This window comes from Poecile atricapillus, chromosome 1, assembly GCF_030490865.1.
Source record: "Poecile atricapillus isolate bPoeAtr1 chromosome 1, bPoeAtr1.hap1, whole genome shotgun sequence".
In the NCBI taxonomy this organism is placed as follows: domain Eukaryota; kingdom Metazoa; phylum Chordata; class Aves; order Passeriformes; family Paridae; genus Poecile; species Poecile atricapillus.
The window spans coordinates 122,864,027-122,880,995 of record NC_081249.1 but is presented as its reverse complement, the minus strand read 5'-3'; the positions used below and the strand labels follow the sequence as shown (position 1 = coordinate 122,880,995).

At 40.3% G+C, this 16,969-nt stretch overlaps 1 protein-coding gene across 2 annotated transcripts in view; it reads right to left on the bottom strand.

The window, feature by feature from the left end:
* Positions 1-3,346: 3,346 nt before the first annotated feature.
* Positions 3,347-16,969, bottom strand: part of BDNF (brain derived neurotrophic factor) — a 38,425-nt gene continuing 24,802 nt past the window's right edge. For both annotated transcript variants that reach the window (XM_058851017.1, XM_058851027.1), the window contains exon 2: positions 3,347-4,353. In XM_058851017.1, the coding sequence (XP_058707000.1) occupies positions 3,592-4,353 (762 nt within the window). In that variant the 3' untranslated portion in view covers positions 3,347-3,591. The remainder of the gene's footprint in view (positions 4,354-16,969) is intronic.

Sequence of the window (16,969 nt, the reverse complement as noted above, 5' to 3'; positions counted from 1 at the left end):
GAGGACTTTTGTGCTAGAATTAAATGGAAATATGTAATTCTGCAAGTATCCCCAACTTTTATGTGAAGTAAATTCTTGCTATCCCTCCCCTCCCAATGCTAACTGTCCAGCTATGAAACAGGGGGCTGGCTGCCCTCCGAGTGAGATTTTATTGCTAAAATAGAGTAAAAACTGTTTTAAAACAAAGAACACACATATTTATAGTAAAACTCAAGTTTGTTTTACAATTAGAGAAAAGTCACATGGTCCCCCAAAAAACCCCGTTTTTTATATATATATATATATATGTATTTCGAAAATATATTTAAAAACATAAAAACTCTAGTTAAACATATATTATGTTAATCAGTACACTTAAATATAGCTTAATTATATTTACAATATGACGCAATTGCTTTTAAATTTTAATGCCAATTTCAATATTTTCCCAAAAAACCATAAAATTATATAAATATACAATAAATATTTATGTTACACAAGATGAATAATACAGAACAAGGCCACAGATATGAACTTACAGTTGCAAGAGTCTTTAACACAGCACTAGGCCTGCTGACATGCATGATATACTTCTGTCACAAACAGACCAGAGCAAGAGTTTTAATGAAGTGATATGAAGGAAAAGCAACCCTCCCCTCTCTGTCTGTGTTAATTAGAATTGCCCAGCCTGTGGATGTGTAAGGTCAGGCACGGCAGGGCCATGGGACTGCAGGTTAATTGGATTAATTAACCTCATATCAATAAGCAGAGAGTTGGCATGTTATGGGGAATATCAGTCTGGGTGTAGTTACTGCACACAGTTCTCTGGGTTCCCAGCTCCATCCCTTAGTCCCTCACCATCTACATGGGCTGTCCTTTACCCCTCTGGACCTACCATCCCACTGTGCTAATTCTGCCACACCTGCACCACCTTTACTGTGCCAGGTGAGGGTTTATAAGTAAAGGATATAGCCATAGTTAACTTTGGGAAGTAAGGAACTTTATTTCTAGCATGATTTATGCAAACGTTTCTCTTTTGGAAATCAAATTTCTTTGAACTAGTAGTTATTTTATTCCTGTATCTGAATTAGACTACTGTCAGATCCTAGCTCTTTTTTCCCAGTCTAGATGAGTGATCTGTTTGTTATTCACATATCAGCATCATCCTTTCCTTTAAAGCAACCAACCCTTATTTTGAGACAAGCCAACATTACACCACTTCTCTGCTGCAGATTAAGAGTATTGCTGAGAATAGCTCCTGAGTCACCTTGGGTTTACTAAATGTGAATTACAATACACACACAGGTACTGGCCCTAGGGGAATGAAATGGTCTAGTGGAAGATGTACTTGCCTATAATATAAATGATTTTTAAGGCCCCTTCCGACACAAAACATTCTTTGATTCTATGATTTAATTTGCATAAAGCATATCTTAGATGAAATTTTGAGAATTTCGGTAAGGTTTTGGGTCGTTTTTGGTTTGTTTTTTTTTTTTTTTTCCTGTGTGGGAAATCCCCACCAGCAATTGATGGGGAAGGCTGAAGTTTGAAGTTCAGGTGGGTCACACAACCCTCTCCTCTTACTCAGTCTCATGTGCACATGGCCAATGCAACTGGCACTTTGACAGCCAGTTATCCTCAGGAAGGGGCTGCTCTTCTACCCAAAGTAGGAGCAATCACTGATGTGAAAGTGTGCTAGCTTCCAGCATGGGCTTCTATTAGTGATCACATAAAATCAGTGTTAAATATGCTCTTCAAAGAGCATCACCGGGGCCAACATATTTCCGTAAGCTTTGCCCAGTCAAAGTTTTAATGAACACAGATTCTAGGGCATTCAGAAGCAGATTATATCTCGCAGTATTTTCCTACTTGTTCAGCTATTTTTTTTATCTACAGGAATTACAAATATAGCATCAGCCTTCAGTGAGCTTACTAACAAGCTATTTCTGTTCTCAGCCCACTGTAGCCAGTGCAAGTGCTATGCACAGCTCTCAGCCTTACAACCCTCCTTTTTAGCAATATTCTGTCAGGAGAGGGGGGAACAGAGCTAAACACATCTCTCAGAACCTCAGCAAGTTAAGCCAACTCCTCCACCACTTGCTCTTCATTTACTTCAGGAGTGGTTTTTTAGTGCCAATGTCTGTTTCATAAAGTAAGTCTGACAGCAGAGGTAGAGCCACGCAAACACGATGCTAATTGTTTTCTGCTAGAAGTAGTGCTCCTTTCTGTCTCATTCCCAAGCTGTTCCCAGGGCTCCTTCAGGCAGAGGTGCCCCCAGAGTTTGCCCACCAGCTTTGCAGGCCTGGGGCTGCTGGCATGCTCTGGAGGGAAAGGGCATCCATGTACATGGCCAAGCTCTTGCTCTCTGACACAGTGCACAGGACCACATTCAGTAGTGACTGCAATTGGAGCAGCCCCAGTCAACCCAAATCACTGTTATTTGTTCCCAAACTGGCTGAGCTATAAAGTGCCACAACCAACCTGATTTCAGATCCCCTGTCATCTTTTCTAGGCCCTTTTTCTAGTGACACTCTCACCGTGCTTCACCAAGACACTTGATCCAAGCACAGTCTTTTATTATATGAAAATAATTGCTCTGAACACTATAGAATATTCTCTATATGACAAGCTCCAGTTCTATGGTAAGTGAAATACTTAAAGATCACAACCAATGTCCCTCCAGAGGGAGAAAAGGGGGAAAAAAATTTCTCAAACACAAGCTAACATGGTATAAGCAAATGCATGTCTCAAAATACTGAAAATTGAAAAAGAAAAGCAAAACAAAAAACCCCCAACAACAACAAACCACCCCTCCCACCCCCAAAACCAAAAAAGCATGTTGCCATACAGTTAAATAAGTGTTGTCTTTAAGCCTGAAGTTCAACAATGTGAAGTGGAACATCACCATTCTTTTTCAGTTGCCTCTTTTTATTATTTTTTGTCAGTAGTCGGACTGCTATCGCAAACACCTTCACAACATACAAAAACCAATTTTTTTTTTCTAATCCAGAATAAGGTAATGATTTTTTTCTTTTTCAATCTGATGGGAGTTCAAAAGTAAAAGAGAAACAGTAAAACTATGACAACAGCACCTTGACATTGTTTTAATTTCAACGCTATCAGAAGTTAGAAGCAGTAAACATATATACTAACAGACTAAAGATACTTACTGTCTAAAATGTAAACAGAATGTTTTGGTTCAATTTATTTTTCTGAAAGAGGACAGTTTATCATTAATTCACAATTGAAGCAGCATGCAATTTTATTCTTTTTTTTTTAAAAATTTTTTTATATTTTCAATTCTTGGCAACGGCGACAAACCACAATGTTATGGAGGAATGTAATGCAGACTTTTTTGTTTGCTTGATTTTCCTTTTTTTTTTTTTTTTGTTTTTTTTTTTGTTTGTTTGTTTAAACTTGTGCGCAAATGACTATTGTTCCCCTTCAGGTCATGGATATGTTCAATAAATAGATTGTGTAACCACTGTACTGTATAAACTTCAGTCATACATGCAGTCCATAAAATTATTTTTTTACCGAATAATTTACCCTGTTATGTATATATACAAATAGATAATTTCGTCTCAATATAATCTATACAACACGAATCCACTATCTTCCCCTTTTAATGGTTAATGTACATACACAAGAAGTGTCTATCCTTATAAAGCGCCAGCCAACTCTCTTTTTATTATCCATGGTGAGAGCTCTCACGTAAGACTGGGTAGTTCGGCACTGAGAGTTCCAGTGCCTCTTGTCTATGCCCCTGCAGCCCTCCTTTGTGTACCCCTTAGGGTTGCATTTGGTCTCATAGAAGTATTGCTTCAGCTGGCCTTTGGGTACTGGAACTTTTTCCAGGACTGTGACGGTTGCCCCGGACATGTCCACTGCAGTCTTTTTCTCTGCTGCCGTCACCCACTCACTCGTGCTGTCACACACGCTCAGTTCCCCGCGGCGAGCTGGATCGGAGTGGCGCCGGACCCTCATGGACATGTTTGCAGCATCCAAGTAGTTTTTGTACTCCTCGAGCAGAAAGAGCAGCGGGGGTTCCAAAGGCACTTGACTGCTTAGCATGACTCGGGATGTATACAAGTCTGCATCCTTGTTTCCCTCACTGGGCTGGATGTCCTGGTCCTCGTCTAGAAGCTCCTCTATGACATGTTCAAAAGTATCTGCCAACGATGTCAGTCCTCTTGAACCAGCACTGGGCCCATTTATGCTCTCAAGGGTCCCGTGGGTCCGAAGACCTGGGTAAGCCAAGCTGCCTTGTCCTCTTAGACTAGCTTCTTTCATTGGGGCAGCTTTCATGCAAGTGAAGTATGAGATAACCATAGTAAAGAAAAGGATGGTCATCACTCTTCTCACTTGGTGGAACTGTTAAAACCAAGAAAAATAAATTAACTTACAAGGTTTGGAGGAATAAAATTCACCCAAGTTGACACAAAACTATGCATTTTCTACAGAGATATTCTGCATGCAGTTGCGACTTGTTACCGGTGATAAAACATACTCTTGTAAAAGAGTGTTCTTTAATTTAGTTTCAGAAAAAGTATATGCTGCAGCACAGGCAACACTGATCCCAGCAACTCAGTTCTTATATGCTAAAATCTCTCTGCAGCAAGTATTAGATTAGATACTATGCAGACTCCTCATTTATTGACCAATTACACCTATTTCAAGTAATGGCAAAAGCAGCACTATTATTTAGCAATGCAACATTTCAGCAATAAAAGACAGCTTCACAGCTGCGAAAGGCAAGACTTCCAATTCAAGCAAATGTAAATACTTGATTTTGAGGACTTCTCTATAGAAGAAAATAGTTCATCATTCTGCCCACAAAAAAAAAAAACAACAAAACACAGAGTAGCACCAGGATAAACTGCATTTGTGTTTTGAAAGCAATCTTTGAAACACAGGAAGAAGCCATACAATTCTGAGGTTTCAGCAGGTCAATTTCTCATGTAAATGTAGAAGGTATATGTACCTAAATACAGAACAATAAAATGGCCTGGAACAGTGCACTGAACTGGAGCTGAACAGGTTGCTTGCATCACGTGAACAGCACGGAAAGGGCACGCAGGAATACAGAGCTGGTAAGAGCTATACTGAAGTGACAGTAACAAAACCACTGTTCTGTACTTTTCCAGGGCCCCACACCACCTCTTCTCAGGTGGGCAGAGTGTTTATTTACACCTAGGTAGAGTCTCAGGTGGGCAGAGCATTTATTTACACCTAGGTAGAGTCCAGAGGCCATCATTAAAGCCAGCATAACCAGCCCTACTGCCATACTGAAACACAGCAGTTTGCCTGTTTCTCTCGCATTCTGCCCCAAAACCTGGCACATGTTAAGGGTCATGCTTTGATGTTTGTATGTGTTCTCATCTCTGTCCTCACTGAGAGGTGGGCTAGCACCAGAAAGGTGTGCTGGTAAGGAAATTCCTCACCAGGCTTGGAATCAGCACAACTTGCTCCTGTCAGGACTCCCAACTGCTTGGAGCTGGTATGAACTCCTTGCCAAGGGCTTTTTTGAGTCTCCTCAGGGTAAAAATTGTTTCCTCCTCAAGTGCAGAGTAGATACTTTAAGTCCTGTTAAAAGGACCACCCCCAAATCCTGCAGTGACAGAGATCTATGCCTTCCGTCTGATCCCAAGTACTACTACAACATCTATCATATCCAGTTGTCATTTTTTTCACCTTCTGATCTCTCTGCTCACCAGTTCTGTTTGCTAGAAAGCAATGGCATTGTTCACATTTTTGAAAAAGCAGCTAATGCATGTTTCAGAGCTTTTGAAGTTCATTTGGAAGTACCTCATACTTGGCAACACTCATTGGAGTAAATGCTATTTCTGTTTGCCAACAGGGTGCTATGTAAAAAGACTTACTTTATCTCCAGCAAATATGCTGTGGGAAATCAGTACTCTTATGACTTAACATTGAAAGGCAATTTATCATAAAACATACAAATAAAGTGAAATGTGCACTAGAAAGGCAATGCCTAAAATGTAGGTCTTAAAATACCTAATGAAGGCAGGGTGGGAAGCGTTCAGGATTATGTCCATGCCCCCACTAAACAAGATTTTGGCCAAGAATCCTTTGTAACCCAGCACAACTCTTCCTTTTAGCCCTCCATCTCTCTCTTCCTGTTTAATAGTGTTGTTGCGGCATAGATTTATTAAGATTAAACAAACTTGACATCTGTGACTCACAGGAACATAGTGTTTGCTCTAACCATGCAGAACATTCATATTTTGCAGATTTTTTCATGTTGGGATTTTCAAAACATTCTACAGGGAGTGTCAGATTTCTTCCTCAAAGGGAAGGAAAGGAGGCATTACAGAGGTGATTTACAAAGGAAGGAAAAAGATTGATAGTCTTCCTTTATCAAATGAGGGACAACTCTTATTTTCAATCCTGAAAATGGGTGGCTCAGCTAACATACAAATGCAGAGCCAGTGGAACAAAAAATAATATTTATACACTCTCTCTTCAGAGAATTGTTTAATAAAAAACCTAAAAAGAAAAGAACCCCAAACACTCACATCACACTTTGTGGCCACCAGAGCAATGAACAGAAAACAGATCTTCTGGCTCCTACCCAAGTTCCTGTTATTTTTATCGAAGTAGTGCCCAGAGGTCCTGGCCAGTTCTTGACTCTGTAGGACAGTCTCTCTGAGCACGTAGCCCCCCAGTGGGCCCTCCACAGCAAAAGAGAGAGGGCACAAGAGGCACCAAGACAAGCACAGAAGAGGGAGAAGTTTGCACCCATCAGGTAAGCACACCAGCTGGAGTAGCTCAGTTGCTGTTTAAGTTAGACAGGTGAACAAAGGAGAGAAAAATCCCTGGACCAGGCCACATCACTGACTCCTGTCATTGGGCTGTTTACCTTGCATGGATGTGAATACAGAACAGTGGCTGCACAACTTCACTCACATGGATGCTCTTCTTAAAAGGAAGACAATGGAGGACAGTGGTGCAGATTGACTTTGATAAGGCCTCAGCATCCTCTGCCCACAGCTGGTTGGTCACCAGATCTAACAGTACTTTATATATCACATTCAATTTTCCTTAATCAATTATGCCTTCCATTTAGGAAGAAAACTGCTGTCAAGTGTGATCAATTCACATCCTATCTGATGATACAACCACCATTATCTGGGATAGCAAGAAATTGTGTACAACTAGACTGAAAACCAAGAATTTTTAGACAGGCATTACCCACATAACATATTGATGATACACAAAAAAACCCGTATCTGCTTAAAGGCCAATCCTCTTCCTCCCATTTAAAACTGTAGAAGAGCATGTTGAAGTAAGCTTTAGCAGCACAGATACCTGGAATATTGCTAGCAAGCAACCACAGAACAAACATCTACTACTCTGCAAACGAGTCCCAGACTAAGCTGAACTCCAGAAGCAGGATGTAAAACCATTCTTCTCTCTATCTTGACAGTGACTCAAGCACTGTACAGAGTCCTTATCTTTGGCAGCAAAATTATGTCAAGTGATTTAATACAAGGGTGTAATATTTTATCACCTGGAAAATACCTTTATTTTAGAGACCATAGCAATTTGTGTTAGCAGTTGCTAAAAATCAACTAGCTTAACATGTTATAGAAGAATCAGATTATTTCACTTCATGGGTAGAATCACACAACCTTTCACCTATTGTTGAACTCACACATGAATGTATGTGTGTTGGTTTCACCTGGCTTGATTTTTTGGTGAGGAGGAAAGAAGGCAGCCATGGAAGTGATTATTTTTTTCTGTGCAGTAGTTGAGATTCTTCTGCAAGGCGTGGTGAAGACTATAATATAACAAACAACTTCCCTGTAATTCATGAAGTGCTTGGGGGGATGCAGAGGTCCACTCACAGCCTGTGAGAAAAGATGCTCATGCTGGAGCACATGGATGCCAAAAAGCTGTAATCTAGTGGAAAACTCAGAGAAAGAAGATAAAGAGAACCCTTGCTTCCAAACTAGAACAACTCATCCTTAAAGAAATGACACCCCATGAACTAAAATGACCACACCATGTATTTTGGGAAGATTATTCTGCCCATGGAAGGGAGTCACATTACAGCAGGTTGGGTGGGACTGCAAGTCATGAAAATTAGAACCATGTTGGAAAAGTTCACAGAGAACTGCCTCCTGTGGGAAGGACCCCATGACATAACAGAAGAGACTCCTCTCCCTAAGCTAACTGAAGAAAGATTTTTAGAAGTGCTAAACTGACTAAAACCCCCATATATTTAGTCTCCCTGTCCTGTTGGTGGGAAGGAAAGAAGGGCTGGGGGGGTGGGGGAAGGCAGGGAGAGAAAGGTGTTGTAATGGTTTTAGTTCTCATTATCCTCTTTTAGTTCTGTTAATATTTTTATTTTAATACCTTTTAAGTTTTGACCCTATTTTGCCCTTGAAGTGTTTCTTCTCAATCCTTACTTCAAGTCATGAGCCCTGTTGGGTTTTCTTTCCCCCTCCTTTACTTAACTACAGCAGAGGAGAATGGGTGAAGAGTTTTTTCATGGGTGCCTGGCATTTAGCCAGCATCAAACCACAACAGGTTCACCTCCTTAATGAGGCAGCACTGATATCCCAATGCTGCACCAATAAGATCATTGGAAACACTTTGGAGGGCAGCTTCCAGTCCTTTTCCTCTCCGTTCCCCAACCACCAAACCTTCATTATATTGCAAAGATTAAAGATACTGCCTGTCCTGTTACAGTAAGTGTCTTGTAAATCCCAAACATTAACTATTGTCTATATCCTTCTGATTATGAGCCAGTCAGTGTGCCACCCTGTGTGGAAGGGTAACTGAGCTGGGAACATGGGACAAAACAATTTTCCTATTTTCCTAGCCTGCTACTACCGAGCAAGGCATTGATCCTTTCTGTGTTGGGCATATCCACTGCTATGAGGTCTTGCATGGAGATGCCCCAGCATTTCTGTGTACATCCATGCCTGAGGCTGTGCTGGTAGACTGAGCAACTAGCTCCCATGGAGGTCACCAGTGCTGACTTTTTCTTAACTGGAGCAACCTGGCTGACAATGGATGTTCTGAGGGCATCAATACAACTGAATGCCAGACAAACAGTGTGGCCATGACTGCTTGTAGTAAGATGTGCACCCAGAACCATACAATAAAAAAACTACTACAACATCAGTCTGTAATCCTACAATACACTTATTTTCCCTCCCTTCTCAGGTGTAGGAGGTCCAGGTCTCTACTTCACACCTTCTAGGAACAACAAGTAAAGACTGCAACCCTTTTGCACTCCTGTTCAGCCACATCTCTGGGCATAAAATATCAAAGACATCTCTAGCAATTGCTAGAGTCTCTAGTCCAGTTGCTGTCCCATTCACTGTACACCCACTAACTTGTACAACATAGATATACACTAGCTTCCCTGAGAGCAACCCTTAAACTACTCCCTCAGGGCTTGAGATGCATCTATCAGAAATCACATTTTAGACCAGCTTGGTGGACACTCTCATGGCCACAAGAATGTTCTTTCTGCTTTCAAGCAGCACAGTGAAGCTGTAGCAATGAAAAGAGGTCACCCACCAGACCAGATCTCAGGAAGATGAGACCTACTTCATATTCCAATAAAGTCCATACAATTACAGCTACAGTAAGACATGTAATTGTGGCAGTCATCTCCACTAATGGAAAGCAGGCTCATTAAATGAAGGTCACGTCAATTATCTACAGCTACTTAACATATGCAGTCAATGACCTTGCTGTACTATTTATTTCAGTATTTGTACTTAATGAAGATTCACCAGTTAATTGTTTCATTTCGTTATTTTTAGTTATTTTAAGCAGAAATCCAGTAGCTTTACAGGTTATATTTCCACCAGAGAGACCTAAGGAATAGCTGTGAACATGTACTTGCTTTTCTGCATCCCAGTATGTGCCATGAAAGTTGAAATAACTTTCAGTAGTGAATAGATTCATGTTTTCATCTCCAGAAAGGAGTGTGTGGAGGAAGATAAAATTAGCAGCATGTGACATTCGTTTTGTGCCTTGCCATTTTCTAAGATCTTTACACAAAAGTTCAATTTACCAAATCCTACTGAATGCCACAGGCATGAGTTTCTGCTTTATGCATCATTGCCAGAGTGTGTGAACAGATATCAAAATGGGATGCATGTCAGCACATGATTTGCAAAGACTAAATGTACTGAGAACAAATAGCATTAACCTTTATCACATGCATAACTGGATGTCTGACACACTCTACTTATCCTTGAGGCTATTTATGCAGCAAACTACATAATTACATTTTATTACTGCAAATAAAGCACCCACCCCCCAATACATATACATGCACACCCATATCCAATTTGTATTCTTGTAAGTTGGTGCTTCTCATCAGGAAGAATAAACCTATTTTATTTTTTTTCTCATGTTGGTTTCCCCTGAGGTAATGAAATCTACTCAGCCTTAATGCCAGAGATAGCAGAGACTATGAAGTATTTTGAAGTCCAAGATAAACAGCAAGCAAATTTACAAGTAGTGCTAACTTTAACTACAACTTTAAGCATGAGAAATTGGCTTTTATCTTATGTAGCTAAATATTGTCTGTGGTACAGCTTCTGAGAGCAAACAAACTCCAGTAATGTCTATATTGGCTCTAGAAAAGTATGCATCTGTCTAAAGCACTACAAGGCATTTTTTGTGGGGTTCCAAGGTTTTATTGGACTCTCTCCTCAGTACATACAGAAATCACAGCTCCTGACAACCAGAGGTGAGAAAGAACCCAAAGAAAATAATGGCAAAATAATAATGCCATGACATCACAGTCCTGATCTTTCACAGAGCCATGTATCAGAGTTTCCTACAAACTTCTCATACCTTTCTAGATACTCAAACAGCTCACTTCAAAGCTCAGAGTGAGAATTCAGTTGCTTTAATGAGTGCAGAGCAGATTCATTGCAAAGACAATTATGCTTAAATTGGCTAAGTGCAGGACTACAAGGTGTTCCCAGCAGCCTCTCTGTTGGACAGATCTCAGACCCAGTAAGGATGAGTTTTGACAGTATGTACAAGTGAAGAAATAGCAGACCAGATTCACAGATGGTATCATAGGTTTTCAGAGAGACATCTTTAGAGGAGATGTGCACTTTTTTTATAGTTTGATAATGGGAACTAATTACTGAGCCAGCTCAACACTTACTGCCTTTCCAGCTGTTCATACAGCACACCACACTTCAGGCACTCAAACTGCACAGGAAGTTGTGATTCCAACTGTACACATAGAAACTTAGCTCCCAAAAGAGCCCTGTGTGTGTGCCACCATTTGTGGCTTTACCACAACATTTCTTGCCAAAATTTCATGTTGAAATCCCAAGGTATGCAATGAATGTCCTCCACAAATAAAAAAGTTTCTTCTTTTCAGAGTATCATGGGTTGAGTAACATGCTGCACTTCTATTACTATGTCACAAATACTGTGCAGTAGGGATGATCCTTCTAAGCTCAAAACTTGTGCATTAGCAAATTCCAAGTTCAAAATTTACTTTAGAAAACTGCATTTATCTCTTTAGAGTACACATCAAGGTATGATCATGCCATTACTGTGGTCATTCAGAAGTAACACTAAAGCAATCTCTGTGAGAGGAAGGTTCACCTATAGAACGGGGTACATACTCCCCCCCACAACATGAAACCCATGAAACCAATCCATTAAGTAATTACTCCATGCCAAGATACTATCTGGTTCCTCCATGGGGGCAGATAATTACAGTTCTCTGAAATAATTTGCTTCAATAGCCAATAGAGCTTTATAAAATGCTAATTCAACCTGCGTGCAAAAGAACATTAAGAAAGAACCTCAGACCTTTGAGCAGCATCTGCAGTTTGTCTTCTATTTCACTACAGCTCTTTGGTACAAAACACTGCACTGAATCATCACAGGACTAAGCTATTCTGCCAAGTGCACACATGAAGCTCACAGAGAAGTCAAGGATAATTGGCACCCAGAAGCAGGAACAGAACGGATCGTGTTGCGTGCAATCTAGCACGAGCTGGATCCACTGAACAGTGACATGTGTCCAGCAGCCCTGGAACAACCCAGAAGTTCCTGCACCAGTTGAGGCTTGATTTCACAGAGTGCCTATAAAATATTGAACAGCATGAAAAGGATCCCACACATACATCAGTTCTGCTGCAAGTGGCAGCTTCCTAGGACCTATAGAACATTATGCAGCCAACAGAAACATAAGTGAAGATTTGCCAAGGAAAAGAAATGGTTAAAAAGCATAATCATCAGATAGTGCAGTTACCAGTGGTTTGGGAAGGCAGTGCTTTCACTAGGGTGAGGGGAGGAGAGCAAGGGCTATACCTGTTTGTAGCAAGACTCTTACCTTTGCCGAGACCCTGACTGTGTGTGGCATTGCTGTAAGAGAATACCTTACTTTTAGCCATAGCCAGTACTTGAAATGTAGCTGATCAGTACATTGTGATGTGAATGAACCAGAAACCAGAAGTGCTTGCTGTGAGAGCTCTGACAGGTATTAACAGTGCTCCTGCATTTGCTAGTGGTGTTTCAGTCATCTTTTGGCTGTCTGCCCTTGTGTGTGGATTTTTCTTGACACATGCTCAGTCCAGCTGTCAGCACAGGATCTCCAGGGAAATAATTTCTGTACACAGAGCAAGGAATAAAAGCTTACACTGAGGTACCAGAGCAGTTTCTGGGAGTATTCAAGTCCAAAATTACATGGGAGCAGAACCAGAGGAGCAGCAGAAATCTGTAGGTTTGCAAAGTCACCTCAATCAATGTTAATGGAATAATAAGAACTTGTATAACGATATAAGGATATGCTCATTGGGAATCTAATCCACTTCACTGGGCAGCCAGCCCTGCACGTGTCTTGCTGTGATAACAGCTTTATCTTTAGAGATAACACTATTAGAAAATTATGTCAGTATGTTAACATAACTGTATTGAAAACACTTTGGCAAGAAGTGCTCTTTCACCAATGATATTTTACAATGACAATGCAGCTTACCACAGATTTCAAAGAATTATTGTTTTCAGCTTTTTAATCCCCACCTTCTAAGTGGTTTCATGTTGAAACAAGACTGTTGCACTTGCTATGGCTGGTACTCTATCCCTAATCTATTTTAAAAATCTGGGGGCCAACATCAACCAGATTCAATAGAGGGACACACATGGTCATGTTGTATAACCAGCATGCCAGCACCTGAAACCAACCCAAATAAGCTCTTCTCCTCCTCCATCCTTAGGAAAACACCTGTGTATAGGCTTATGGACTTACAACACCATATTTTCCTTTCATTTCACAAGCTCCACAGAGGGAAAGTTTGGAATCACTAGAAGGGGTGAGGAGGTACCTCTGGCAGAGGTTTCAAAACAAGCTTCGTTAGTTGTACTACTCGGGGTACAAACATTTAATGGAACAAAGAAAAAAAAGCCCCTGTAGTCTTACAGGAAAAATTAATTTATCCAACTCCTGCCTTGTCCCAAATGTATAATGGCGTAATTTCTTTCACCAAGAGTGTTACACTGTGTTTTTTGTGAACTACACAGACATTGGGACCTTACCTTCCCTAACTAAAAATTAAGTTTACAAGGTCCCTGACTTTTCATACTTGCCACTAGATATAACAGATTGTGGCATCATGGGGAATTATTTCCACAAAAATTATTGAAGTTCCTTGAAGCAGTAAGTTCCAGTGGACCTTAATTCTGGTGGACACAGTCCCTGCCTGGTATAAATGCACCATGTTCCATTCATAGATTTGTATCAGTTGCAAAGGTGACTCAATATTTATGTGCTTAGAAAATCAGATGGGGTCACAACCTAAATGATAGCTAATAGCTGTATCAGAGCAAAATGTGACAGGTTTCAGCAAGGCAGTTTCCTCAGAACTCCTGAGGGATACATGAGTATTTGGTAATACAGTTTAAAGAGAAAAGAAAAGACCTTTCTAGGTGTGCAGGCTAGCTCTTCCCTCACTGATATAAGCACATAAATAGCCTGGACATGTCTATAAAGAGAAGTATGCAAAATCCAGCCCAACACCACCTAATGTTCCTCACTTGGGTGTCCTGTTTCATGCACAACCCCCCACTGAAGAAAGTGGCTTTGCTCCCAGCAAACCACTGTTCTCACTGTAAGAGCCCTTAAGCTCCAAAGGGTAGGTTTGTATATGAGATTTCAGTCATTAAATAAACACGTCTCTAGAAAAACTTCAATACCTGTCCCTTCATGTAAGCAGATCCCACTATGCTGCAGGGAAGGACAGCTTCTCTTCTAATAGCTGGGGGTGGGGGAGGAAAGAGAAAATTAAAGCAAGAAACATTAAATTACACGATTACTCTTGGAAACAGCTAAGTCTTTTCCCTCTTCCAAATATCACCACAACAGAATAGACTAGTTAAAGAAGTCACCATCCTATTCAAAATCAAAAAATGTCATATCAGAGATTAGTAGTTGTAGAGGGAAAGAAATTCTTAGCAAAAGCTAAGAAATCTGCTACTTAAGCTGTTGTGACTCTCCAATTGTACAGCATGTTTTGGAGAATGTGCTATCAAAGCCACCAAAGTGCTTTGCAAACACTGAATCTCAACATACTTAGGTGAGAAGGAACCACATCAGAAGCTGTGTTTTCCCCCTGGGTCGCCTAAAGCCCACAAGTATTTTAAACATTTTATCCCAGATTTCACAGCAAGTCACTGCTGAACCAGAGGAGAACAGAGGAGTTCTTGCTCAAAATCCCTCAGATTTGCCACTACACAAAGCTGCCTTTACCATGTGTATCATATGCATATTTTGCTAATCTCTCCATGGCAATTCAGATGTCTAACACAGAGAGATGCTGATTAAAACCTTAGGGGTATTACCTTGAATACATATGCTAGCTCACTTCCATCTGTGTCATTATTAGTTCCTGACTGTAGGTTAACTATAGGGCATGTTGTCACGAGCCTAAGGTGGGGTGGCAGAAACTCCTGCAATTGCCATATGGATTTCTGTTTCTTCTTTCATTTTTCAGCTTTTGGCCTCATGCTTCCAATTTGTGGGCTCAACCACTACATAGCAAAGAGCAACAAGGAAAACAAAACTAGTGTTAAACTATAAATATTCTTCACCATTAAAACCTCTAAGTTTGGTCTGAAATGCAAGTACAAGTTCCTATCTCATCCAGACCAGACACTGCTTTTACCTGCAGCAAACTTGTTATGAAATTTGGGAAAGACTTATTCCCATAAAGAAGTAATATTGCACAAGCAGGTATTTAGCAACCCTACAAACACAAACCAGGCAGCTTTCCAGGTACCAAGGGTCATCCTTAATTTGGATAAAATGGAGAGCAAGGTTATGCCTACTTGTAATATGGGTAGCAGCACCATCAAAACAATAAAAGGAAAAAAGATGTCTGAGTTCCAGTCATCTTTTTTGCCAATGGACATCCACAGATCCATCTTTATGTTAAAACACCAATGGCTCAAGACTGTCCTTAAAAAAATTATGGGTCGTGTTTTGACGTACGCCTGAACATAACAAATTACAAAATACGCAGAATATCAGTAGTTCCCCTGCAGCCATTTCTAGTGAGCACAATTTGAATATTAAAACATCTGGTGGTGCTTTACAACTGAAGACTTGCTCCAAAGCATTCAATTTACAGTAGACATGGAAGTTATTTATTGCGTTTTCTACGTCTCACTGCAGACCTGCCCTTCCTTTAGCTAAAGGCAGGGGAAATGATTTATAGTATTTCCAAGCATAAGAGTCTGTAAGTTCCATAACAGTTACAAGAATCAGAGCAGGTTAAAAAATATACAACTGTTTCCACACTGAACAAAATTTTTAAGAACTAGGTGATATGACTTCATGCTCGAGGTTTATGGACTTCAAGATGTTGTCCACAGGTTTGTCACTCTCAAAGGTAGACTCCTTTGGAGGCTGACTTCTGACTGACTTATTCTTAAACTTTATTTCTGCCTTTCTTTTTAATGGAGGTATGCAGAATTGACTCATTCTTTTGCAACAACCCTGTTCACTGGTGACATTCCTCCTACTTCTGCACTTGCAATTGCAAAGAAGTTTTGCACAGGGGACAGCAGAATTTTATCATTAGTGCAAAATCAAGAGAGAAAAGGACTTAAATGAGGCCTTTCAAGGAAGGCAGCTTTATTCCTTGTTTTAAATTAATGTGCCAATTATTAGCTTCTAAGGGGAAAACTCATTTTCAGACATTTCTTGCCAGTCAAAACATCTGTACATCTGTGAGAAGATGTAATGAAGCACCTGCTTCTTCTCTTTGTACCACTTCATTGAAATCAATTTGCCAATGCCACACCAGTAAATACTGTGCTGCTGTAATGACAAGTGAAGCATCCTTCCTTGCCTCCCATAAAATAAAAACAACCCTTCACCAGTCTACAAGACATAAGCTGACAACAACAAAAAAAGTCATGACATTAACGGTAGTGTTTACATCTGGAAAAGCAAAAATGCAGAACTTCAGATGTGTTTATTTCTAGTTTTGCTTCAACCCATTATAAAGATAAAGGGTGGTCATGATGTTCAGAAGGACTTTCATAGCTTACCACAGTTTCCTGGCAAGGATTCTGGTTAAATGACTCTTGCCAGCTCAAACTTGTTATTGAATGTGCTTCCCTCTCACACTGGCTCCCAGTACAAATTCTATCAAATAGCATTTCTCTCTCGGCATTTACAGCTCAGTCAAACTGGATAATCAACTCAGAAGGAATGTAAATAGCAAGTGAAGATCCAAGTCTTAATGGACGCAGCCAGCAGGCAGAATTACCTCAAAATACTTCAAAACAAGTCATGTCACTCATCCCAACAGTATCCATACACTTCTGTGGTATAGAGACAGCTATGACTAAGGGGAGAGGTTGGTTTTACTAATCCAGCCTTTCAATAAAGTTTGGATTTAATTTATTTTCTTCTCAGTGTATCATGTACTGAATACTCAACAAAAGCACCATGGCCAGT